The sequence below is a fragment of the Bombina bombina genome, chromosome 5 (assembly GCF_027579735.1).
Source record: "Bombina bombina isolate aBomBom1 chromosome 5, aBomBom1.pri, whole genome shotgun sequence".
Taxonomy (NCBI): Eukaryota; Metazoa; Chordata; class Amphibia; order Anura; family Bombinatoridae; genus Bombina; species Bombina bombina.
Window position 1 is genome coordinate 725821487 of NC_069503.1, and position 27507 is coordinate 725848993.

At 37.0% G+C, this 27507-nt stretch overlaps 1 protein-coding gene across 1 annotated transcript in view; it reads left to right on the forward strand.

Annotated features, from left to right (window-relative positions):
- GMPR (guanosine monophosphate reductase) overlaps positions 1 to 27507 on the forward strand; it is a 257883-nt gene that overhangs the window by 130448 nt on the left and 99928 nt on the right. Inside the window, exon 7 of the mRNA XM_053714765.1 lies at positions 14202 to 14244. Coding sequence (XP_053570740.1) covers positions 14202 to 14244 — 43 coding nt within the window. The remainder of the gene's footprint in view (positions 1 to 14201; positions 14245 to 27507) is intronic.

Sequence of the window (27507 nt, forward strand, 5' to 3'; positions counted from 1 at the left end):
GAATTGTGGGTGTGGTGAGGGGTGTATTTATAGGCATTTTGAGGTTTGGGAAACTTTGCCCCTCCTGGTAGGAATGTATATCCCATACGTCACTAGCTCATGGACTCTTGCTAATATGAAAGAAATGAATTTATCAGGTAAGTTCTTACATAAATTATGTTTTTTATGGTTCAGATAGAGCATGCAATTTTAAACAATGTATTCCTATTATAAAAGTTTGCTTTGATTTCTTTGCATCCTTTGTTGAAGAGCTAGCTGGGGGTTGGTGGCTGCACACCAATTACTCTTTTCATTGGCCATCCAATGTGTTCAGCTAGCTCTCAGTGCTGATCTTTGGTTTAGTCTTCAACAAAGAATACCAAATTAATTAAAGAAATATGTCAATAGAAGTACATTGGGAAGTTGTTTAACATTGCATGCTGTATCTGAATCATTTAGTTTTAACTTGACTGTCCCTTTAATCTGTGCCACCACATCATATTATCTCAAGTAAAAAATATAAGTAAGAGCACAGTAAAAGATATCAAGTCAACAGTAAAAGAGTCTGAAGGTGCCAACTCCCTCACATAACTTGTAGAAAATTAAAATTAGCAATGAGAGTTGAAAGGTTACACACACACTGCTTAAAGGGACAGTCAAGTCCAATTTTTTTTTCATGATTTAAATAGGGCATGCAATTTTAAACAACTTCCCAATTTACTTTTATCACCAATTTTGCTTTGTTCTCTTGGTATTCTTAGTTGAAAGCTAAACCTAGGAGGTTCATATGCTAATTTCTTAGACATTGAAGACTGCCTCTAATCTGAATACATTTTGACCACTAGAGGGCATTAGTTCACATGTTTCATATAGATAACATTGAGCTCATGCACGTAAAGTGACCTAGGAGTGAGCACTGATTGGCTAAACTGCATGTCTGTCAAAAGAACTGAAATAAGGGGGCAGCCAGTCAGCAGAAGCTTAGATACAAGATAATTACAGAGGTAAAACGTGTATAATTATAACTGTGTTGGTTATGCAAAACTGGGGAATGGGTAATAAAGGGATTATCTTTCTTTTTAAACAACACAAATTCTGGTGTTGACTGTCCCTTTAAGAGAATAAAAAATAAAAATGAACTTTTATTTGCATTAATTTAAAATTAATGTATGTGGGTTGTTAGAGGTTTATTATGCTTCATATATTTTTAATTCATACTAATACAAGTTAAAGGGGCATAACCCCCACATTTTTCTTTCATGCTTCAATTTGCTTAGTTCTCTTGGTATTCTTTGCTGAAAAGCGTAGTTAGGTACGCTCAGAAGTAGCACTGCGCTACTGGTTGCTAGCTGCTGATTGATGGCTGCACAGATATGACCCTTGTCATTGGCTTACTAGATGATCTGTTCTCAGATAGCCTTCAGTAGTTCATTTCTGCTCCTTCAACAAAGGATAACAAGAGAATATGTATGCTTGATAAAAGAAGTAAATTAGAAAGTTGTTTTAAATTGTATACTGTGTTTGAATCATGAAAGAAAAAAATGGGTTTCAGGTCCCTTTAAGTTTTTTATTTATTCTTCCCAATAGTATGTGTGCAAACACTTTCTTGTTTCCAACCCATCATATTTAGGCATAACTGAAACCAAGCTTATAATTATAGAATGGGGCCCCAGTCTTTTTAAATGAGGGGCCACATTAGAAGGTAAATTATTACCATTGTGTATATGTGAACAAATGTCAAAACCTATATCTTCAGACAAACATGTAAATATGTAATGGAATCCCCTCAGAAAGGACAGTTGTAAGCAGGCTGCACAGAAAATGGTAAATCTCTTTCCAGCCATTAGCCATCTGTAGCACAGATTTGTCACACGGGTGTGGATTCTATCTAAGGCAAATGGACTGGCATTCAGACCCATAGAAAGTGCTGCCAAATATCCCCATGCTCCAGACACAAACATTAGATAATGTAAGTGAGTAGGGGCCAAATAAAAAGCACTGGAAGCTTGCCTTGTGGCCCCAGGCCTTAAAGGGACATGACACCCATTTTTTTTTTCTTTCATGATTTAGAAAGAGCATGCAATTGTAAATAACTTTCTAATTTACTTCTATTATCTAATTTGCTTCATTCTATTGATATATTTTGCTGAAAAGCATATCTAGATAGGCTCAGTAGCTGCTGATTGGTTGCTGCACATAGATGCCTCGTGTGATTGGCTCAACCATGTGCATTGCTATTTCTTCAACAAAGGACATCTAAAGATTGAAGCAAATTAGATAATAGAAGTAAATTGGAAAGTTGTTTAAAATTGTATCCTCTATCTGAATATATAAAGAAAAAAATTGAGTTTAGTGTCCCTTTAAGCTGGCAACCCTATTGTATAACTGTAGTTATGTAATTACTGTAGCTAGCTAATATGTTTGTCATTTTGATGATATTAAGTAGGTGCACATCAAGAGCAGTATGCATAATGCCAGGGGCAAAACTACAGGGGGTGCAGAGGGTGGGGGCCCAGCTTAAAAAAAAAAAAAAAAAAATGTTGACCAGCCACTGCCTGCACTGATATCATGTGAGTGTGACGTGATGCTTCACTAGTGTCTCTGACTACAGGGGTTAGTCTTTCTGTTTTACCCATTGGTGTTTATGTGTGTGTATGTGTGTATGTATGTATGTGACTGTGTGTGTATTTATGCATGTATGTGTGTGTGTATGTATGTGTGTATGTATGTATGTGACTGTGTGTGTATTTATGCATGTATGTGTGTGTGTATGTATGTGTGTATGTATGTATGTGACTGTGTGTGTATTTATGCATGTATGTGTGTGTGTATGTATGTGTGTATGTATGTATGTGACTGTGTGTGTATTTATGCATGTATGTGTGTGTGTATGTATGTGTGTATGTATGTATGTGACTGTGTGTGTATTTATGCATGTATGTGTGTGTATGTATGTGTGTATGTATGTATGTGACTGTGTGTGTATTTATGCATGTATGTATGTGTGTATGTATGTATGTGACTGTGTGTGTATTTATGCATGTATGTGTGTGTGTGTGTATGTATGTGTGTATGTATGTGACTGTGTGTGTATTTATGCATGTATGTGTGTGTGTATGTATGTGTGTATGTATGTATGTGACTGTGTGTGTATTTATGCATGTATGTGTGTGTGTATGTATGTGTGTATGTATGTATGTGACTGTGTGTGTATTTATGCATGTACTGTATGTGTGTGTGTGTGTGTATGTTTGTGGAACCAGCAAATTACAGACCTTGTTACTACAGCAAGGGGAGCCAGGGGTAAACAGTGTCACTATACAGTGCCACTATATACAGTACGGGTGGCTGGACCATGTCACAGACTACTGTGGTCACTTTATAAAGTACTGGGGCGGGTAGGGTCAGGCCAGCCATCTCACCGGCAGATTACAGACTGTGTCACTGACTCACTATATACAGTATTGGTGGGTTAAACAGTGTCACTATATACAGTAATAGGGGGTCAGACCATCTCACAGACTGTGGGCATGGGGTACCTCCTTTTGCAGACATGTAATCTGTAATTTTTTACTGTGTTACATGTTTAAAAAAAAAAAAAAAAAGATATGTATCAAATTCACTTTTTTTTTTGGGGGGGGGGGGGGGTGGAGGGGGGGTGCCCTTCTTAGATTCTTGCACCTGGGCCCTGTGAATTCTAGTTACGCCTCTTCATAATGCACAAATTGTAGCAGAAATTGCAGATAAAAAATATTATTAAGTCTTTAATAACATGACATAAGGACATGGTAGACACATTAAACATTACTATTTATTTCAGCATAGTGTTTCTATGGGTCTGAATGCCAGCCAATAGGATTTCAGTAGCTCTCATCCTATTGGCTGATTTGAATTTGAAGATTCAAATCAGCCAATAGGAATGCAAGGTACGTCATATTTAAACACGTAACTTGCATTCAATATTCATTGTACGGCGCTGATCGTATGAAGAGGATCCTCCACGCTCCTTGGCTCAGCGATCGCCAGTCTTCTGTTCCTCGGTTGCCGGTCTTCAGTTCCTCGGTTGCCGGTCTTCAGCTCTGCGGTCCTGGAAGAAGATAGAAGAGGTTGCTGCGATGGAAGATGTCACCGCTTGGAAGAAGACTTCACAGCCGGACCTCAGGAACCGTGAGTACCTATTTATTAGGTTAATCGCGATGTGGGTTAATGGTGGATTAGGGGTTAATAGTTTAATTAGGTTAATTGCGATGTGGGTGAATGGCAGGTTAGGGGTTAATAGTTTTATTAGGTAGATTGCGATGTGGGGGTTTAGAGGTTAATAGATTTATTAGGTCGTTTGTGATGTTGGGGTGGGCGGATTAAGGGGATAATACTTTTATTAGGTAGATTGTGATGTGGGTGAATGTGGGTGAATGTCGGATTAGGAGTTAATAGTTTAATTAGGCATATTGTGTTGTGGGACTTTGTCGGTTTAGGGGTTAATACTTTTATTATTAGTTGCGATGTGGGGGGATTATGGATATAGGGGTTTTTACGTGTCGGGTTTATTTTTGGGAGGCAGGTTAGACTTTTACAGAGATTTAACATTTTTTTTTATTTTCTTAGGCGCCAGCAGTTTCTAAAATGCCGTAAATCACTGGCAACTCCAGGAAATGTGTATGTACGCACATTTCTGGACATCGCTAGTTTATCCGATTTACGGCATTTTATCAACTGCCGGCGGGGTTTATTGGATTCCCCAATGTGAGAGGTGAAATTAAGGTCGGCGCGGGTTTCAGCATTTGCGCTGAAGCCTGCGCCGTATATGTAATCTCACCACAGGTGTCTAATTATACAGAAAACAGAAAAATGTAAAAAAAAAAAAAAAAAAAGATATAGATCATATTTTAAACTTAAATACAATAGAATTGCATTATCAACAAATGCATAATAGAATGAACATGTAATAATACTTCCATTTCCCCCCTCCCCTGTATCATGTGACAGCTATAAGCCAATCAGAAACACATATTTATATATACTGTGAACTCTTGGTCATGCTCAGTAGGAACTGGTTTCTCTGAAAGTGTGCAAATAAAAAGACCATGCACTATTTCATAATGTAGTAAATAATGAAGTAAATTGGAAAGATTTTTTTCTTTAATTGCATGATCTATCTGAATCATAAAAGTTTAATGTTGACTTTAGTGTCCTTTATTATTAACCTAAACCAAGAAAAAAAAAATTTAACTATTTTTTGTGTGCTACTTTCTAAATCATATTTAAGTAACATTTATTTTTTTTCTCTAATTTATTATCTCCAGACTCTATGTTACTTCTTGAGTAGATGTTGTTAGCCACTGTCCAGGTTGAGAATTAGTGCCCTAAGAGATGTACATTTCATAAGAGCCTTTATTAATGTGCTGATGTATAGGCATCAATTCTGATATCAATCACATATAAAACAACTCTTAATGATGTTTTTTTTGTTTTTTATTTGAGGGTTCAAAATCACTTACTGCATCATAAAAACATATCCTATTTTGAACAAAGCACTTCACATTCAAAGATTATCCAGCTTTGAGAGAAATTGTAGTTCAGACTTCACAAAGGCTGAACTCACAGTATTTTCAAAAGAAAAAGCGCAGAACTCTCAAGCACGGCGAGATCCCTCTCATTTCTGTATGTGAAGGAGAGACAAGCCCAGTGCAATATAGCACTGTGTGACATCATGTCATAAGAGTTTTGTCACACTTACACTTTGTGCATTGTATTTTAGATTAATTTACACTGTAGATTGGGTCCTTCCAGTATTATTGCTTTTTAAGCTATGCAATTTCTCATTTGTAATTTGATACATTTATTTTTTGATCAAAAAGTGATTTTACAAATTCTGATAATGCTTTGAAAGTTTCTGTGTTACTTTAATAACTTAGGATCATACTTTTTATATTTCTGTGTAGCTTTTAGATATTGCATTGCCCATTGTATTTGCTGCATTGCAAACTAAAACTGACACTTTCAGAAAGTGGGAGGGCAGGGCAGTTCCCTGAGTTGAACAGGGGAGTTCCCAGGATATGTCTGAAGCTCTCTCACAAGCAGGGATAGGCAAGGTGTCCGTACACGGACACTGGTGTCCGTGACTAGCCCTTGCAGTGTCCGCCACAACCTTAGTACTGTATATCTTTTCTTTCTGATTAAATAATAGGAATAAAAAAAAATATGCAGTGTGAATAAAGTTAGTGGCTTGTCAAGGGACTACAAGCGATATTGGGTGATAAGTTATGGAATAAATAAAGTCTGAGTGAAATACTGGACGTGTATTTGCATCTGTATAATAACACCCAGCTCTATATAAAGACACAGTAGTGACACTGGCACATGCGTATAGCCAGACAAGGGCTGGTTATAGAGTCAGTGGTATCTGCATCAGTATAATAACACCTAGCGCTATATAATGACACAGTAGTGACGCTTGCACATGGGTATAGCCAGAGGAGGGCTGGTTATAGAATAAGTGGCATCTGCATCAGTTTAATAACACCCAGCATTATATAATGACACAGTAGTGACACTGGCACATGTGTATAGCCAAAGAAGGGCTGGTTATAGAATCAGTGGTATCTGCATCAGTATAATAACACCCAGCACTATATAATGACACAGTAGTGACACTGGCACATGGGTATAGCCAGAGGAGGGATTGTTATAGGACCAGTGGTATCTGCATCAGTATAATAACACCCATCACTATATAATGACACAATAGTGACACTGGCACATGGGTATAGCCAGAGGAGGGCTGGTTATAGGGTCAGTGGTATCTGCATCAGTATAATAACACCCAGTACTATATCATGACACAGTAGTGACACTGGCTCATGGGTATAGCCAGAAGAGGGCTGGTTATAGGATCAGTGGTATCTGCATCAATATAATAACACCAAGCACTATATAAAGACACAGTAGTGACACTGGCTCATGGGTATAGCCAGAGGAGGGCTGGTTATATGATCAGTGGTATCTGCATCAGTATAATAACACCAAGCACAATACAAAGACACAGTAGTGACACTGGCTCATGGGTATAGCCAGAGGAGGGCTGGTTATAGGATCAGTGGTATCTGCATCAGTATAATAACACCAAGCACTATAAAATAATGTTTTTAATTTCAAATGTACCTTGGTGTCCTTCACTAAGGCCTGTACTTTGGAAAATGTCTGCCACAGCCTTTGTCTGTGCCTATCCCTGCTCACAAGCCTTGTGAAATTTTCTAAGCATTTTTAAAAAGCTGGTCTCACTGATTTGTCTTGTCAGCTGTATACAGGTGAAGTTTGCTCAAAATTCACAATACACTTATTTTAACTAACAAAAAAGTAATATATACCAAAATGTAGACAAAAGCAAGTTACATTTTAGTGAAAACATTTCATTTTAATTTGAAATTGATGCAAACTGAGCCTTTTTATCAGCCCCAGGGGTTCTCCAATTATCATCTCTCTCCCATGTGAAATTTTGTATCACAGAGAACTTCATTGCTTTCTATGGAAGGGATCTCTCATCTCTCTGGGATCTCCAGGTCCCTCCGATTTTCTTAGAAATTCAATGAGTTTATGTATATAAAAAACAACTGGAAGGTGCACTCTAACATAAAAAGGTTCCAACCTGGGGTGCTCTGCTATCCAAATAAACATTCCATTCCATTCATAGAAGCACTCTCTGGACTTGCCAGCATAACAAACTTTAAATTGCCATAAAACAGGTTGAGATCTGTGCATATCCTAAAAGGGCTAATTAATTTAAAATAGTTTGCATAAAAAATTGATTAAAAATTGCTGGCAAGTATTTTAAAATAATTTTTAAAATTAAGCAAAATGAATTACATAGCTAAACTGCCTGGAGCAGCTAACTCCACCCTTCTTATCAGTGTTTAGACACAGGCATTGTATTTCAACTGAGTTCCCAGCTTCTAGGCATGCTCCAACAGATAATCCCTATTCACTTTTGCATTTTACCAAAAGAACAATTAACACAGATACAGCCATAAAAGGAATTGTGTGGAGGGAGTAAGAGCTTTGCAATTCAGAAACTAAAAAGAAAGGGTTAATGGCGAAGTACTGCAGTATAAATTTGCAGGTAAAGTAATTAAAGTACATATAATATTATTTGGTCTCTATCCCAACTTGTTTTGTGTCCCTTTAATAAAGTCAGGGCTGAGGAAGTGACACATAGCTGTCCCCTTTATTAAAGTTCATGAAATATTTGTAATAAAAGATACCAGCTCTGAATCTTCTCCGATAATGCCTGCTGAGTTTGGAGAATACATGGTGTGACAAACCAAGGTTATCCAACCCTGCGCCAGTCACTTATTTGGCACAGAAAGGGTTATCAGACCCCTTCAACTCTCACTAGTAGGTCACAATCTAGCCACACCAGGCCAACTTGTGATTTAGTTCAGTGGGTGCAAGGGTTAACAACACTCTCCAGTCTGTACTAGACATAAAAGAAATGCCCCAAAACTCCCCTTTAATGCCACCCACACTAACTAACTACAATATCTCAGCTGCCACCACTTAGGATCTATTAAAGGGAAAATCCTAAGAAAAACCCAGCCGTACACATTAAAGGGACAGTCAACCATAGAATTGTTATTGTTTTAAAAGATAGATAATCCCTTTATTACTCATTCCCCAGTTTTGCATAACCAACACTGTTATATTAATATACTTTTTACCTTTGTGATTATCTTGTATCTAGGAAGCTTCTTCTAGCCCCCTGATCACATGTCTGTGACTGTTTATTATCTATTGTCTTAAATTTAGCATTGTATTGTGCTAGATCTTAAATAACCCCCTGTGCCTGAACACAGTGTTATCTATATGGCCCATGTGTACTCTCAGTCTCTTTGTGTTGAAAAGAGATTTAAAAAGAATGTGATAAGAGACAGCCCTCAAAGGCTTAGAAATTAGCATATGAGCCTACCTATGTTTAGTTTAAACTAAGAATACCAAGAGAAAAAAGCAAATTTGATGATAAAAGTAAATTGGAAAGTCAATTAAAATTAAAAGTCCTATCTGAATAATGAAAGTTTAATTTATACTTGACTGTCCCTTTAACTCTCTGAATACAATTTAGCAGAAAATAACCTAAATTATACAGTTCTAATATCCCAGTCTCTTTCAGTAACGTGGTTCAATTATTAGACAAAGGCGAAACTTAATAAAAGAATTATTAATTATGCCAAAAATATTAAGCACAATGCATTATTAATAAAAAGTTGGTACAAATAAAATGACACTTTAGCAAACAGTGTTTTAAAATAAAAAAAGAGAAAAACAGAATTGAATATTTTCCTAGTTTCAAGATATGTGCTAGGGGCTGGCATGGAGTGATGGATTCTTACTCTGTAGAACAGCTCCCCTTGTAAGAATGACATCTCATAGCTGAAAAAAAGATTCTTATACCTCTTTTCCATAGATCAGGTTGCCTGACCACACCCTCCTGGACGGGCTAAGAAACCCCCCTGTCTTTATGACCTTCAATAAACTAAGTTTTTTTGCCTGAAATTATAGAACCCATTATAATTTCTGATAGGCCACTCTATAGTCAGATATACTGACCGGTACTCTCTTGGTTTCATTGGGAGAATCAATTTGATACCAGATATGACAGATTTCCCTTCACTTAATGTCATAACAGTTTTAAACACATATATACATAATACCAATGTCCTTTTAGTGACCTTATCAGTTTCTGTGACTGAGGCCCTGTTTTCTATCATGTATTCTCCTGACAGTCTAAGCCATAAAATTCTATCCTGTTTACACTGCCAAGCATTTATGATGCTCCTGGCACTTCAAAGAAACACAAACCCAGGACACAGCTATTTTTTAAAAAACAAACAACTGTTCTTAGTTCACAAGCTGAACAGGATTAACCCTTTCTTAGCTGAATCCTGAGGTATTCGTGACACATGGCAAGGGATCTGAGACCATTCTACTATATAGAATCTCTCCATAGCCTTCAAATTTTGAGGTCGGCACTGGTGGACTCTCCTCTTCAGTTCACCCCACAGGTTTTCTATTGGGTTCAAGTCAGGGAACTGGGATGGCTATGGCAGGACCTTGATTTTGTGATCAGTAAACCATTTTTGTGTTGATTTAGATGTATGTTTTGGATCATTGTCCTGCTGGAATATCCAACCACGGCCCATTTTAAGCTTTCTGGCTGAGGCAGTCAGGTGTTCATTTAATATCTGTTGATATTTGATAGAATCCATGATGACATGTATCCTGACAAAATGTCCAGGTCCTCTGGCAGAAAATCAGCCCCAAAACATTAAATGAGCCACCACTATATGTAACCATGGGCATGGGGTACTTTTCCGAATGGCTACCTCTCTGTGTGCGCCAAATCCACCTCTTGTGTTTATTGCCAAAAAGCTCTATTTGGTTTTCATCTGACCATAAAACCCAATCCCATTTGAAGTTCAAGTAGTGTCTGGCAAACTGAAGACGATTGAGTTTGTTTATGGATGAGAGTAGAGTTTTTTTTCTTTAAACCCTTCCAAATAACTTGTGATGATGTAGGTGATGTCGGATTGTAGTTTTGGAAACTTTCTGACCCAAAGATGCAACTACCTTCTGCAATCTCCAGCTGTGATCCATGGAGATATTTTGGCCACTCAAACCATCCTCTTCACAATAATAATATTGTATAATATAATAATAATATAGACACACATCCTCTTTCAGGTTGACTCATAACATTTCCAGTTGACTGGAACTTCTTAATTATTGCCCTGATGGTGGAAATGGGTATTTTCAATGCTTTTGCTACTTTCTTGTAGCCACTTCCCATTTTGTGAAGCTCAACAACCATTTGCAGCACATCACAACTATATTCTTTGATTTTACCCATTGTGATTAATGACTAAGGGAATTTGGCATATGTGTTACCTCATATTTATACAGGAAGTCATGGTTGAACAATTTCCTATTCCTAGTCACACAGGTGTACTAAAAAATGTAAAATATCAATGGGAATATACTTCAAATATATTTTTCACATATTAATTCATAGGGGTCCTTTGCTTATATATATGTGTGTATATATATATATATATATATATATATATATATTGCACATTATTTCATGCCCTATATGATCATGAAAGTTTCATTTTGACATAGAGGGACATTAAACATTTTGTCGTTGTTCTATAAAATGTTTTATTTTATTTAGTAAACAACTTTGCAATATATTTTCAATATATTTTCATTATTAATTTTATCCTCTTTTGCTTTAATTGAATTCTGAAAATAGTGGGATTTCCAGATCCTGTTTAAAGTTAAAGGGCCACTAAACCCAAAATCTTTCTTTCATGATTCAGATAGAGAATACAAATTTAAACAACATTACAATTTGCTTCTATTATTTATTTTGCTTCATTTTTTAGATATCCTTAGTTGAAGAAAAAGAAATGCACATGGGTGAGCCAATCACACGAGGCTTCTATGTGCAGCAACCAATCAGCAGCTACTGAGCATATCTAGATATGCTTTTCAGCAAAGAATATCAAGAGAATAAAACAAATTAGATAATAGAAGTAAATTAGAAAGATGTTTAAAATCGCATTCTCTTTCTAAATCATGAAAGAAAAAATTTGGGTTTCATGTCCCTTTAAAGTGGAAACTCCAGACATAACACTGTTATATTAGGCACAGTTATTGGTTGCACACTATAGTAAACTATTTATAACTGTTGCTAATTGACATCAGCAGAGAAGAAAACCTAGGTTTTAAGATGGCGGCGCTCATTACATTATGAAAACTTTACACTTTTTTAGTATTTAAACACCTAACATAATTTTAACTAACTCATCTGCATATTATTCTCAGGCTTATATCTCCTTTGAACCCATTATTCAATCTAGCATTTATTTAGGGCTAGATTACAAGTTGAAAGCAAAGGTTTGCACACGAACGATAAGGGGTTTATTGAGGGTGTTTGTACTCGTCGTACTTACAGCTGGTATTACGAGTTGAAAGTAAATGTAATCGAGATCGAATGATTAACACAACTTCAGAGCTCTGGTTAAAGGGACACTAAAGTAAAAAAAAACTTTTATGATTCAGAAAAAGCAGCAGTTTTAAGACAGTTTCTAATTTACATCTATTATCAGACTTTCTGGGTAAAAAGATCATACTGAGCATGTGCACAAGCTCACAGGGTATACGCATACTAGTCTGTGATTGGCTGATGTCTGTCCCAGGATACAAGTTTATTATGCAACTCTACTGCATTGAGTGGTTCTTTAACTATTTTGGGAAACAAAAAAGTTGCAAAAGACACATCAAAAATACATTACAAAATATAGTTACACTCACAATCACACTAAACTAATACAAATTATTTACAAAAAAACATTGCACACAAAAGTTTTAAGGGCTCAAAGATATGAGGCAAATGGCTTTAACATTGAGATACAAACATATGTATAAGTTCGTCTTTTTGCGTCATTGGGTTGGAGTGCGAGCGAGAACAGTTTACTTTTAACTCTAATACTCGACAAGCGCAAAAAGCTTACTTCGAGCGCAATTAAAGCTTGAGCGGAAACGTTAATTAGCACTCCACTTGTAATCTGGCCGACAATACAGAGATTTTACACAAGCATTCAACTTCTTATGTAACAAAATACCTTTTTTATCTCGACAAGTTTCATGCATGTTTTCTTAGCTGCAATTAGTAACTGGTTTGTGGTATCCTTATTATCACTAGTTCTGAGATAAACACATTATGGTAGTGTGAGTCATCTATATACCCTAGCTGAAGTCATCACATTTACCTTCTCAGAGATCTCCCTTCTTACAGGCCTGTAAAACTGTTCAAACGAGTGCATGCATGGAGTAAGGTATTTGCAAAGACAGACAGAACATTTGCACTTTATAATCGTTAACACGTAACATGTTAGCATAGCATGTTCTTACTAAACTATAGTCCAGATAAAATATTACTTAAATGAATAGTATACACTTTGTTATTTAAAATATAAAATGCTTAATTATGCATAATAAAAAAACATTTGCAATATATTTTTATTATTTATCTTGTCCCCCTTTTCCTGTAATTTAAAGGGACATTAAAGGGACATGAAACCCATATTTTTTCTTTCATGATTTAGGTCGAGCAAACAAGTTTAAAACAACTTTCCAGTTTACTTTAATTATCAAATTTGCTTCATTCTCTTGGTATCATTTGTTATAGGAGCAGCAATTCACTAATGTTTGTAACTGAACAGATGGGTGAGCCAATGACAATCGGTATATATATATTCAGCCACCAATCAGCAGCTAGAACCTAGGTTCTTTGCTACTCCTGAGCTTTCCTAGATAAACTTTTCAGCAAAGGATAACAAGAAAATGAAGCAAATTAAATAATTGAAGTAAATTGTAAATTGTTTAAAATGGTATGCTCTGTCTAAATCATGAATGTCTAATTATGACATTACTGTCACTTTAAACCCAACATTTTTGTTTCATGATTCAGATAGAACATACAATTTTAAACAACTTTTTAATTTACTCCTATTATCAATTATTTGTTTCTTGTTATCCTTTGTTGAAAAGCAGGAAGGTAAGTTCAGGAGTGTGCACGTGTCTGCAGCACTAGATGGCAGCCCTATTTCCTGTCATGACATGTGCACGTTTCCTATCTAGATATCTCTTCAACAAAGAAAACATGAAAACTAAGCAAATTTGAAAATAGAAGTAAATTAGTAAAAGAAACATTTTCGGTTTCATGTCCATTTAAGTCTAAATATTGTGGATTTTTCAGTACTGAAAACTGAAACTTTCCAAGCCGACCGTATGTATTTGCCTGATTTGCAGTCTGCTATATTTTCATTTCTGCTGAAGCCAAATAATGGAAATTTTGTTAACACAATGACAGTGGCACTCAAGTCCAGATTGACTCCTCCAAATAAGGAAAGTGGTAGATGTGGTTTGACCATTGAAAAAGAACATTGCAGAAAACAAGAAGTTAAATAGTTGTGATAGCATTCAGACTGCATTCATCTGTGAATCAACTTGAAGACTGCAGAAAAAATGTAATTACAAAGCGTTTACTGTCCCTTTAGTAAGCAAGATCATGAAGAACGACCTAAAGTGGCTGCCAGATACCTGTTATTAATTTGCTGTCCTGCATTGCTTACTTGTGATTGATTCTGACCTTTTTATTTAAGGATGGGGGTTGCAGCTGTCCTGGAGATGTCGCTAAAGCTTTTGGTAAGTTCTGCTTTTAATTATAATTCTTTTTAAAAACTGACTAGTGCAGCAATGGCAACATTTTTTGAGAGTGTGCACCTAAAATGGCTAAAATCTTCTAAAATTCTCTTGAGATTTTTTTTTATTTACTATAAAGCAACATTAAAGCAACATTAAAATTAAAGTTTGCAAACCATAACATATAAAGGGCTAGATTACAAGTGAGGCGCAAACAGTTTTGTGCAAGCGATATCGTCTTTTTCAAAAGCATTTTTAATTGCGCTGATATTACAAGTTGAGTGAAATCGCAATTGTGCTAGGGCAATAGCCATTTACTTTCCCGAAACTAAAAAGTTGCACAAACTTTAAAAATACATTACAAAGCACAGTTACACTCATATTGACATCATCTACTAAAAAATATTTTTAAAAAATATTGCACAAAAAAGTTATAAGGGTTCAAAGATATGAGATCTCAGGTGTTAGAAGAAAAAAAAAGCAGCTAAAGTATTTTAACATAGAGATATATACAGATACATTGCTACATGTATTTGTATGTATATAGATATGTCTGTATGTGTGTACATATATATAAATGTATTTATATGTGTATATATGTATTGACAGGCATATATACACATATAAAAACACATAAATACATATGTACACACATATATATATATATATATATATATATATATATATATATATATATATATATATATATATATAAAAGTGCATTAGAGCCCTTTGGTATTAAAGGGACATTAAACACTAAATACATGCTAGATAGAATGATGCATTCAAAGAAAAGATTAGTCCATGAGTAACATGTAGATGTATTTTTTAAAGTTTCAGAAGTTGTTTAAAATGTGACAAAATAAGTGTAAAGTTTTAGTGTCTATAAAACACTGGGAGCTGCCATGTTGTAACTTGTGTTACCTTCTCTGCTGTGACCAATTAGGGACAGTTATACATAGGTCACTAGAGTGTGCAGCCAATGGTTGTGCTGTATTTAACAGTGTTCTGCACTTCCATTTCTAACAGAAACTGAAAAGCTCACAATTTCAGAATGGAATTACAGGCAAAGAGGACAACATAAATAATGAAAGTATATTGCAGAGTTGTTTTATTATATACAATTTATCATTTTATATTACCATCTCAAAGTGTTTAATGTCCCTTTAAGTAGATGAAAAGATGCAAAAACATATACGTATATGCAATATTCATATTTGGTAAAGATTTTAACTATGTATTTACTGTAAATATTTCACATTTGCTAATGTGAATATGCTATGTTTCCGCGGTGGGAATTTTTTTTCAACAATTTTTTTCTCTCTATTGAATTCTATGGGGAATATGAAAATGCGATTGTTTATGCTCGATCTCGTGGGTTAGGTTTCTTTCTAATTTTCTTTTCTCCATTGATTTCTATGGGGGAATACATGCACGCACACACGAAAACTTGTGCTATTCGGCTTACCACTTGCGGAAAATAATTTTTTTTGGAAGTTGGAATACAAACGCAACCCGACTACTGCAAAAGCCTTATCTCTAGCCGAGTTTTCGCATTTGCGGGAAAAAAAATACAGTGCTACTTGTAATCTAGCCTAAATGTATTTGCTTATATCTATTATGGATGCGTAAGAAAAAAGATTGTTAAGCACAGCAATTGCAGCTAAATAAACAAAGCAGTATGATGGTAACTCAGAGGCTAGATAATAGGTTATAAGTGCCACCTTGGGCCATAGATTCGTCACCCTTGGACTAGCAACTGTACCAGAGTTTAAACAGCTTGAGAGTTTCTTTACTATTTACAAATCAGTGAAGATTTTTGAAAAAATATATTTCCAAGGTTCAGAAAGGATAATGTATAAATTATTAGTAATGAGCACCAAAATTATCTTAACACCCGGATAAATAAACTATAGGTTCTTAAAGTGACATGAAACCCAAAATTTATACAGCGAATTTCGTTAGGATAATCAGCCCAACAACTAAGCAGGATTAATAAATGAAATTTAATAAAATATTAAACAATAATGCATAAATAAAATACAGCGCCTTTCATAATCTTGGAATCCATAAACACAATTTTTTGACTAAGTTGAGAGATCTTAAGACTAGATTTGGAGTTTTGTCGATAACGACCCGAAAAACTAACGCCGGCTTTTTTCTGGCCGCACCATAAAAATAACTCTGGTATTGAGAGTCCACATAAAGGCTGCGTTAGGCTCCAAAAAAGGAGCGTAGAGCATATTTAACGCAACTGCAACTCTCGATACCAGAGTTGCTTACGGACGCGGCCAGCCTCAAAAACGTGCTCGTGCACGATTCCCCCATAGGAAACAATGGGGCTGTTTGAGCTGAAAAAAAACCTAACACCTGCAAAAAAGCCGCGTTCTACTCTTAACGCAGCCCCATTGTTTGCTATGGGGAAACACTTCCTACGTCTGCACCTAACACTCTAACATGTACCCCGAGTCTAAACACCCCTAACCTTACACTTATTAACCCCTAATCTGCCGCCCCCGCTATCGCTGACACCTGCATTTTATTTTTAACCCCTAATCTGCCGCTCCGTAAACCGCCGCTACTTACATTATCCCTATGTACCCCTAATCTGCTGCCCCTAACACCGCCGACCCCTATATTATATTTATTAACCCCTAATCTGCCCCCCACAACGTCGCCTCCACCTGCCTACACTTATTAACCCCTAATCTGCCGACCGGAGCTCACCGCTATTCTAATAAATGTATTAACCCCTAAAGCTAAGTCTAACCCTAACACTAACACCCCCCTAAGTTAAATATAATTTACATCTAACGAAATTAATTAACTCTTATTAAATAAATTATTCCTATTTAAAGATAAATACTTACCTGTAAAATAAATCCTAATATAGCTACAATATAAATTATAATTATATTATAGCTATTTTAGGATTAATATTTATTTTACAGGTAACTTTGTATTTATTTTAACCAGGTACAATAGCTATTAAATAGTTAAGAACTATTTAATAGCTAAAATAGTTAAAATAATTACAAAATTACCTGTAAAATAAATACTAACCTAAGTTACAATTAAACCTAACACTACACTATCAATAAATTAATTAAATAAACTACCTACAATTACCTACAATTAACCTAACACTACACTATCAATAAATTAATTAAATACAATTCCTACAAATAAATACAATTAAATAAACTAGCTAAAGTACAAAAAATAAAAAAGAACTAAGTTACAAAAAATAAAAAAATATTTACAAACATAAGAAAAATATTACAACAATTTTAAACTAATTACACATACTCTAAGCCCCCTAATAAAACAACAAAGCCCCCCAAAATAAAAAATGCCCTACCCTATTCTAAATTACTAAAGTTAAAAGCTCTTTTACCTTACCAGCCCTGAACAGGGCCCTTTGCGGGGCATGCCCCAAGAAGTTCAGCTCTTTTGCCTGTAAAAAAAAACATACAATACCCCCCCCCAACATTACAACCCACCACCCACATACCCCTAATCTAACCCAAACCCCCCTTAAATAAACCTAACACTAAGCCCCTGAAGATCATCCTACCTTGTCTTCACCTCACCGGGTATCACCGATCCGTCCTGGCTCCGATATCTTAATCCAATAATCCAATAATGTAAATATTTTTTTATTTTTTGCAACTTAGTTCTTTTTTATTTTTTGTACTTTAGCTAGTTTATTTAATTGTATTTATTTGTAGGAATTGTATTTAATTAATTTATTGATAGTGTAGTGTTAGGTTAATTGTAGGTAATTGTAGGTAGTTTATTTAATTAATTTATTTATAGGTTTAATTGTAACTTAGGTTAGTATTTATTTTACAGGTAATTTTGTAATTATTTTAACTATTTTAGCTATTAAATAGTTCTTAACTATTTAATAGCTATTGTACCTGGTTAAAATAAATACAAAGTTACCTGTAAAAGAAATATTAATCCTAAAATAGCTATAATATAATTATAATTTATATTGTAGCTATATTAGGATTTATTTTACAGGTAATTATTTATCTTTAAATAGGAATAATTTATTTAATAAGAGTTAATTTCGTTAGATGTAAATTATATTTAACTTAGGGGGGTGTTAGTGTTAGGGTTAGACTTAGCTTTAGGGGTTAATACATTTATTAGAGTAGCGGTGAGCTCCAGTCGGCAGATTAGGGGTTAATAATTGAAGTTAGGTGTCGGCGATGTTAGGGAGGGCAGATTAGGGGTTAATACTATTTATTATAGGGTTAGTGATGCGGATTAGGGGTTAATAGCTTTATTATAGTAGCGCTCAGGTCCCCTCGGCAGATTAGGGGTTAATAAGTGTAGGCAGGTGGAGGCGACGTTGTGGGGGGCAGATTAGGGGTTAATAAATATAATATAGGGGTCGGCGGTGTTAGGGGCAGCAGATTAGGGGTACATAAGGATAACGTAGGTGGCGGCGCTTTGCGGTCGGCAGATTAGGGGTTAATAAGTGTAGGCAGATGGAGGCGACGTTGAGGGGGGCAGATTAGGGGTTAATAAATATAATACAGGGGTCGGCGGTGTTAGGGGGAGCAGATTAGGGGTACATAAGGATAACGTAGGTGGCGGTCGGCAGATTAGGGGTTAAAAAAAATTATTCGAGTGTCGGCGATGTGGGGGGACCTCGGTTTAGGGGTACATAGGTAGTTTATGGGTGTTAGTGTACTTTAGAGTACAGTAGTTAAGAGCTTTAGAAACCGGCGTTAGCCCAGAAAGCTCTTAACTACTGACTTTTTTCCTGCGGCTGGAGTTTTGTCGTTAGATGTCTAACGCTCACTTCAGAAACAACTCTAAATACCGGAGTTATAAAAATCCCATTGAAAAGATAGGATACGCAATTGACGTAAGGGGATCTGCGGTATGGAAAAGTCGCGGCTGAAAAGTGAGCGTTAGACCCTATTTTGAGTGACTCCAAATACCGGCGGTAGCCTAAAACCAGCGTTAGGAGCCTCTAACGCTGGTTTTCACGGCTAACGCCAAACTCCAAATCTAGGTCTTAGTCTTTTTTGAAGGGCTAAGAGGGTGAGAAGGTGTCCAGACTCTTTTGCACATATCCAGTCATGAAACCCAAAATTGTTCTTTATTATTCAGATAGATAGTATAAGTTTAAACAACTTTCCAGTTTGCTTGTATTATCTAACATGTTTCATTCTCTTGGTATCCCTTGTTGAAGGAGTAGTAATGCAAAACTGAGATCTAGCTGAAAGCCGAAAGCCAATGACAAAAGGCAAAATATGTGCAGCATCCACTCAGCAGCTTCTGAGCCCACCTATGTATATTTGTTTTTAACAAAGGATACAAAGATAATAAAACAAATTAGATAAAAGAAATAAATTGGACAGATGCTCTATCTGAATTTTGTTTTCATGCACCTTAATAATAAAATACACATGTCTCTCTGACACAACTGTGCAGGATGTTAGATAATAATGGGAAGCAGATATATTGGTCATGTACCATACTCCAAGCATTGTGCTCCTCATCATACAGCTTCTAAAAAAAATACATTCAGCAAAATGTAAAGATGGTGAGAGGAGAAAGAATTAGTAGTGCAGCAGAATTCCAAGAGGTAGTAGTGCAAGAATATAGGAGAATGATATACACCTGCATGACCTGCTTCCCCAGTGGTAACGTTTATAGCACTTAAAGCTCAAGTCTACAAACTGACCTTTGAGATATATATTCTATTTCTCTTGTTAAGTGTATCCAGTCCACGGATCATCCATTACTTATGGAATATATTCTCCTTCCCAACAGGAAGCTGCAAGAGTCCACCCACAGCAAAGCTGCTATATAGCTCCTCCCCTAACTGCCATATTTAGTCATTCTCTTGCAAGCCTCAACATAGATAGGAGGTCGTGAGAGTCTGTGGTGCTTTCTACTTAGTTTATTCTTCAATCAAAAGTTTGTTATTTTTAAATGGCACCGGAGTGTGCTGTTTATCTCAGGCAGTATTTGGAAGAAGAATCTGCCTGCGTTTTTCTATGATCTTAGCAGACGTAACTAAGATCCATTTGCTGTTCTCACACATTCTGAGGAGTGAGGTACTTCAGAGGGGGAATGGCGTGCAGGTTTTCCTGCAGATAAGGTATGTGCAGTAAAATATTTTTCTAGGAATGGAATTGACTAAGAAAATACTGCTGATACCGAAGTAATGTAAGTAAAGCCTTAAATGCAGCGATAGCGACTGGTATCAGGCTTATTAATAGAGATACATACTCTTGTAAAAATGTGTTTTAAAACGTTTGCTGGCATGTTTAATCGTTTTTTAACATATGTTTGGTGATAAAACTTATTGGGGCCTAAGTTTTTTCCACATGGCTGGCTTAAATTTTGCATAGAAACAGTTAACTGAAGCTTCCCACTGTTGGCTGTGGCAGTTTGTTGTGTCTGTTTTTAAAAACGTCTATGTCATTTTTATTTTTTTTTTATCTGTTTTTTGCATTAAGGGGTTAATCATCCATTTGCAAGTGGGTGCAATGCTCTGTTACCTTATTACATGTACTGTAAAAATTTCGTTTGTTTTACTGCCTTTTTTTCACTGTTTTTCAAATTTTGACAAAATTTGTTTCTCTTAAAGGCACAGTAACGTTTTATATATTTGCTTGTTAACTTGATTTAAAGTGTTTTCCAAGCTTACTAGTCTCATTATTAGTCTGTTCTAACATGTCTGACATAGAGGAAGCTCTGTGTTCATTATGTTTTAAAGCCATGGTGGAACCCCATCTTAGAATGTGTACCAGATGTACTGATTTCATGTTAAACAATAAAGATCATTTTTTGTCTTTAAAAACATTATCACCAGAGGATTCTGTCGTGGGGGTAGTTATGCCGACTAACTCTCCCCACGTGTCAGACCTTTTGACTCCCGCTTTAGGGACTCACGCTCAAATGGCGCCAAGTACATCAAGGGCACCCATAGCGTTTCTTTTACCAGGGGATTCTGTCGAGGGGAAAGTTATGCCAACTAACTCTCCCCACGTGTCAGACCCTTCGACTCCCGCTTCAGGGACTCACGCTCAAATGGCGCCAAGTACATCAAGGGCGCCCATAGCGTTTATTTTACAAGACATGGCAAAGGTGGTGAATAATATTCTGGCAGCAGTATTAGTCAGACTACCTGAAATTAAAGGAAAGCAGTTAGCTCTGGGGGTAGATACAGAGCATACAGACGCTTTAAGAACCATGTATGATACTACCTCACAATATGCTTAGTCTGTGGGTGATTTTTTTTTTGACTCAGGGAAGATGATTTAACCTGATTCTGATATTTCTACATTTAAAATTTATGCTTGAGAACCTCCACTTGTTGCTCAGGGAGGCTTTGGCTGCTCTGAATGAATGTGTACAATCGCAGGGCCAGAGAAATTGTGTAGACTGGATAAATAATATGCAGTGCCGGTGTGTACTGATGTTTTTCCAATACCTAAAGAGGTTTACTAAAAATGTTTTAATAAGGAATGGGATAGACCAGGTGTGCCGTTCTCTTCCCCTCCTATTTTTTAGAAGAATGTTTTCTAATAGTTACCACCACACGGGACTTCTGGCAGACAGTTCCTAAGGTGGAGAGAAGAGTTTCTACTCTAACTAAGCGTACCACTACCTCTGACGAGGACAGTTGTGCTTTTTAGATCCAATGGATAAAAAATGTTTATTCAACAGGGTTTTATCCTGCAGCCCCTTGCATACATTGCTTCTGTCACTGCTGCTGCGGCGTTCTGGGTTGAGTCTCTTGATGAGGCTTTACAGTTAAGCGACTCCATTGGATGAATATATTTGACAAGCTTATGCTAGCCAATTCCTTTGTTTTCTGATGCCTTGTTCATTTGACTAGACTAACGGCTAAGAATTCTGTTTTTTACTATACTGGCGCGCAGAGCGCTATGGCTTATATCATGGTCAGCTGTCGTGACTTTAATAAATAAGCTACTTAACTTCCCTTCAAGGGGCAGACCCTATTCGGGCCTGGTTTGAAGGAGATTATTGCTTATATCACTGGAGGAAAAGGTCATGCCCTTCCTCAGGATAGGTCTAAATCAAGGGCAAAAAAAAAAAAAAGTCTAATTTTCGTACCTTTTAAAAACTTCAGGGCAGGTGTGGCATCCTCTTCCTCTAAGGCAAAACAAGAGGGAATTTTTGCTCAGTCCAAGGCGGTCTGGAGACAATCGGACCTGGAACAAAGATAAGCAGGCCAAGGAGCCTGCTGCTGCCTCTAAGGCAGCATGAAGGAACGGACCCCTATCCGGTAACGGATCCTATAGGGGGCAGACTTTCATTCTTTGCCCAGGCGTGGGCAAGAGATGCCCAGGATCCCTAGGCATTGGAATTTATATCCCAGAGATATCTTCTGGATTTCAAAGATTCCCCCCCAAAAAAAGGGGAGATTTCGCCTTTCACAATTATCTGCAAACCAGATAAAGAAGGAGGCATTCTTACATTGTGTACGAGATCCATCCAGTTCCAAGAGAGGAACAGGGACAGAGTTTTTACTCAAATCTGTTTGTGGTTCCCAAGGAGAGGGAACCTTCAGACCTATTTTGGATCTAAAGATCTTAAACAAATTCCTCAGAATTCCGTCATTTAAGATGGAAACTATTCGTACCATCTTAACTATGATCCAGGAGAGTCAATAGAGGACTACAATGGATTTGAAGGATGCTTATCCTCACATTGTGATGCATAAAGATCACCATCGTTTTTCATGTTTGCCTTTCTAGACAGGCATTACCAGTTTGTAGCTCTTTGCTTTGGGATATCTACAGCCCCAAGAATTTTTATGGAGGTTCTGGGGTCGCTTTGGCGGTCCTTAGACCGCGGGGCATAGAAGTGGCCCCTTATTTAGACGACATCCTGATACAGGCGTCAAACATCCAAATTGCCCAGTCTCATACGGACGTAGTACTGGCATTTCTGAGATCACATGGGTGGAAAGTGAACAAGGAAAGAGTTCTCTATCCCCAATCTCAAGGGTTTCCCTCCTAGGGACTCTGATAGATTCTGTAGAAATGAAAATTTACCTGACGGAGTCCAGGTTGTCAAAGTTTCTAAATTTCTGCCGTGTTTTTTTTTTCATCCCATCCGCGCCCTTCGGTGGCTCAGTACATGAATGAAATCGGCTTAATGGTAGCGGCAAGGGACATAGTACCGTTTGCACGTCTACATTTCAGACCGCTGCAACTATGCATGCTCAGTCAGAGGAACGGGGATTACACAGATGTGTCCCCCTGTTAAACCTGGACCAAGAGACCAGAGATTCTCTTCTCCGGTGACTATGTCGGGTCCATCTGTCCAAGGGTATGACCTTCCGCAGGTCAGATGGGACAATTGTTACAATAGATGCCAGCCTTTTAGGTTGGGATGCAGTCTGGAACTCCCTGAAGGCTCAGGGATAGTGGACTTAGGAGGAGACCCTCCTTTTAATAAATATTCTGGAACTGGGAGTGATATTCCATGCTCTTCAGACTTGGCCTCAGTTAGCAACTCTGAGGTACATCATACTCAGTCGGACAATATACACGACTGTGGCTTACATCAGCCATCAAGGGGGAACAGAAGTTCCCTAGCGATGTTAGAAGTCTTACAATAATTCACTGGACAGAGACTCACTCTTGTCTATCAGCTATCCATATCCCAGGTGTTGAGAACTGGGAGGTGGATTTTCTAAGTCGTCAGACTTTTCTTCCGGGGGAGTGGGATTTCCTCCGGAGGTCAAGACCAAGCAGGAGAGGGCTTTGGTGTTTTTGACAGCGCCTGCGTAGCCACGCAGGACCTGGTATGCAGATCTGGTGGACATGTCATCCTTTCCATCACGGTCTCTGCTTCTGAGACAGGTCCCTCTACCTCAGGGTCCTTTCAACCATCTAAATAGAATCAATCTGAGATGGACTGCCTGGAGACTGAACGCTTGATGTTATCAAAGCATGGCTTCTCCGAGTCAGATATCTTAATACAGACATGAAAGCCTGTCTCTAGGAAAATTTAACATAGATATGGTGTAAATATCTGATTGTTATGAATCCAAGGGTTTCTCATGGAGTAAAGTCTGGATTCCCAGGATATTATCTTTTCTCCAAGATGTTTTTGAGAAAAGGGTTGTCAGCTAATTCCTTAAAAGGGGACAGATTTTTACTCTGTCTATTTTTTTGCACAAGCGTCTGGCAGGTATTCTAGACGTTCAGGCATTTGGTCAGGCTTTGGTTAGATCCAAGCCTGTGTTTAAAACTGTTGCTCCGCCATGGAGCTTAAACCTGATTCTTAAGGTTCTTCAAGAAGTTCCGTTTGAACCTTTTTTGTTCCATAGATATCAATCTTTATCTTGGAAAGTTCCTTTTGGGTAGCTAATTCCTCGACTCGTAGAGTCTCCAAGTTATCTGTGTTACAATGTGATTCTCCTTATCTGGTCCTTCGTACGGATAAGGTAGTCCTGCGTACCAACCTGGGTTTTTTCCTAAGGTGGTATCTAACAAGTACATCACTCAAGAGATAGTTGTTCCATGCTTGTATCCTAATCCTTCCTCAAAGAAGGAACGTCTATTACACAATATTGGACGTGGTTTGTGCTTTAAAGTTTTACTTACAAGCTACTACAGTTTTCATCAAACGTTCACCTTGTTTGTTGTCTATTCTGGACAGAGGAGAGGTCAAAAGACATCAGCAGCCTCTCTGTCTTTTTGGTTAAAAAGCATAATTCATTTAGCTTATGAGACTGCTGGACAGCAGCCTCCTGAAGGGATTACAGCTCATTCTACTAGAGCTGTGGTTTTCACTTGGGCCTTTTTTAAATGTGGCTTCTGTTGAACAGATTTACAAGACGGAGTCTTGGTCTGCGCTTCATACTTTTCAAATTTAACAAATTTGATACCTTGCTTCTTCGGAGGCTATTTTTGGGAGAAAGGGTTTTTTACAGGCAGTGGTAACTTCCGTTTAAGTACCTGCCTTGTCCCTCCCATCATCCGTGTACTTTAGCTTTGGTATTGGTATTCCATAAGTAATGGATGATCCGTGGACTGGATACACTTAACAAGAGAAAACATAATTTATGCTTACCTGATAAATTTATTTCTCTTGTAGTGTATCCAGTCCACGGCCCGCCCTGTCACTTTAAGGCAGGTAATTTTTTCATTTGAACTACAGTCACCACTGCACCCTATGGTTTTTCCTTTCTCTGCATGTTTTCGGTCGAATGACTGAATATGGCAGTTAGGGGAGGAGCTATATAGCAGCTTTGCTGTGGGTGGACTCTTGCAGCTTCCTGTTGGGAAGGAGAATATATTCCATAAGTAATGGATGATCCGTGGACTGGATACACTACAAGAGAAATAAATTTATCAGGTAAGCATAAATTATGTTTTTAAGTGATTAAGCGCAGTTAATGTAAACATTTCTTATAGTATCATATGCCAGAAACAAAGGAACCCACTTTGATCGAGATCTGAGAAACAAAAATATGCAAGAAATGTCTATAATTTCTATTATTCACACTAGAATGCTGGATAAGGATGTTGACATTACATTTTCCTGTAGGAAATATTCTAAAGTGAAGGTCATTGTCTGCACAAAAGAAAAGCCATTATTAAAGTGAACGTAAACTTTGACGAATGAAAGTCCGGTTTTTAAAAATACTATTAAAAACAGGGGCACTTTCATTCATCAAAGTTTAGAAAGCAGCCGTTTTGTTTAAAAACGTACCACTCTTCTTTTCACAGCCGGAGCAGCTTCCCCCTGCACGCAGATCCTCTCTTCACACATCAGCAATGACTAATCCAGCTTCCTCCAATCATGGCATGGCCTCAGGCAATGACTCTCCTGGGGGGAAAGCCGTGATTGGAGGATCACGCCAGATTAGTCATTGCTGACGTGTGAAGAGAAGATATCCAGGTGGGGGAAGCTGCTCCGACAGTGAAAAGAAGAAAGGTAAGTTTTTAAACAAAACTGCTGCTTTCTAAACTTTGATGAATGAAAGTACCTCTGTTTTAAATAGTATTTTTAAAAACCGGGCTTTCATTCATCAAAGTTTACCTTCACTTTAAGCCAACAGTAATGTGTATATATATTTATAAATATATATATATATTTTGGAATTAGAAATTCTGATTTAATAAATAATAAATACAAGGTAGCACCTCACTTAGTGAATCCTTTGGAAGTTACATGTTGGTAGTTGCTTGGTGACTGACTTGCTTTGTAGGAGAAATCTTACATACGTGGCCTACTGTTTCTCTTTGTAATGATCATACTCGCTCTATGAGCAGAGGTCAAAATAGCCTGGCTGATTGACAAGGCTCTATAATCAGTGGTGGCCTTGTGTGACCTTTGGAATTTGCAATCTAGTCCATTCTTTGTTACAGAGATTTAATTTTTTTTTATTTTATAGCTTTAAAACAACCATCATTTAGTTTATGCATATGTATTGCAATTAAAGAAAGGAATTTATCAAGTAAGCATAAATTATGTCTTGTAATATTGCAGGAAAACAAGGTTCCCAGGCAAGTAACCTGTTCCCCCATGTTCATGGTGAGCCCTGGGCCCCTGTTCTTGCACAACTGATTGTGCTAGAGCATGGCTTGTCTGTTATCCTGGATGAATGAGACAGGGATGTTTAGAGTCATCAACCTCTGATCAGTGAGATTAGGAAGCAATGATTCACTCATTGCATGAGCTTCCAAGACTTGATAAATGGAGTCCAGAACGTTGTGTACTATAACAAATAGACTGAATAACGTGTCAAGTCAGGTGGTTGCCATTTGACTAAAAGTAACTTAGGAATCTATCTAAATTACCTTATCACAAATAAAGATTTTGATTTAGTTTTAAATGGTTATGAAACCAAAAACATTTATTTTGTGATTCAGACAGAGCAAACTGTTTTAAAAAAAGTTTCCATTTACTTCTATTATCAAATTTGCTTCATTTCCTTGACATTCGTTGTTGAAAAGATACCTAGGTTGGCATCTGGAGCACTACATGGCAGGAAATAGTGCTAGTGCTCTTGCAAATGGATGACATTCTCGCAAAATTGCTGCCATATAGTGCTCGAGAAATGGGCCGGCTCCTAAGCTTAGATTACTGCTTTTCAACAAAAGATATAATGAGAACGAAGAAAAATAGATAATAGGAGTAAAATAGAAAGTTGTTTAAAATTGCATGCTCTGTCTGAATCATGAAAAAAAAATGTTGGTTTTCATATCCATTTAAGAACAGTTAGTTGAGTGTATATGGCAGAAC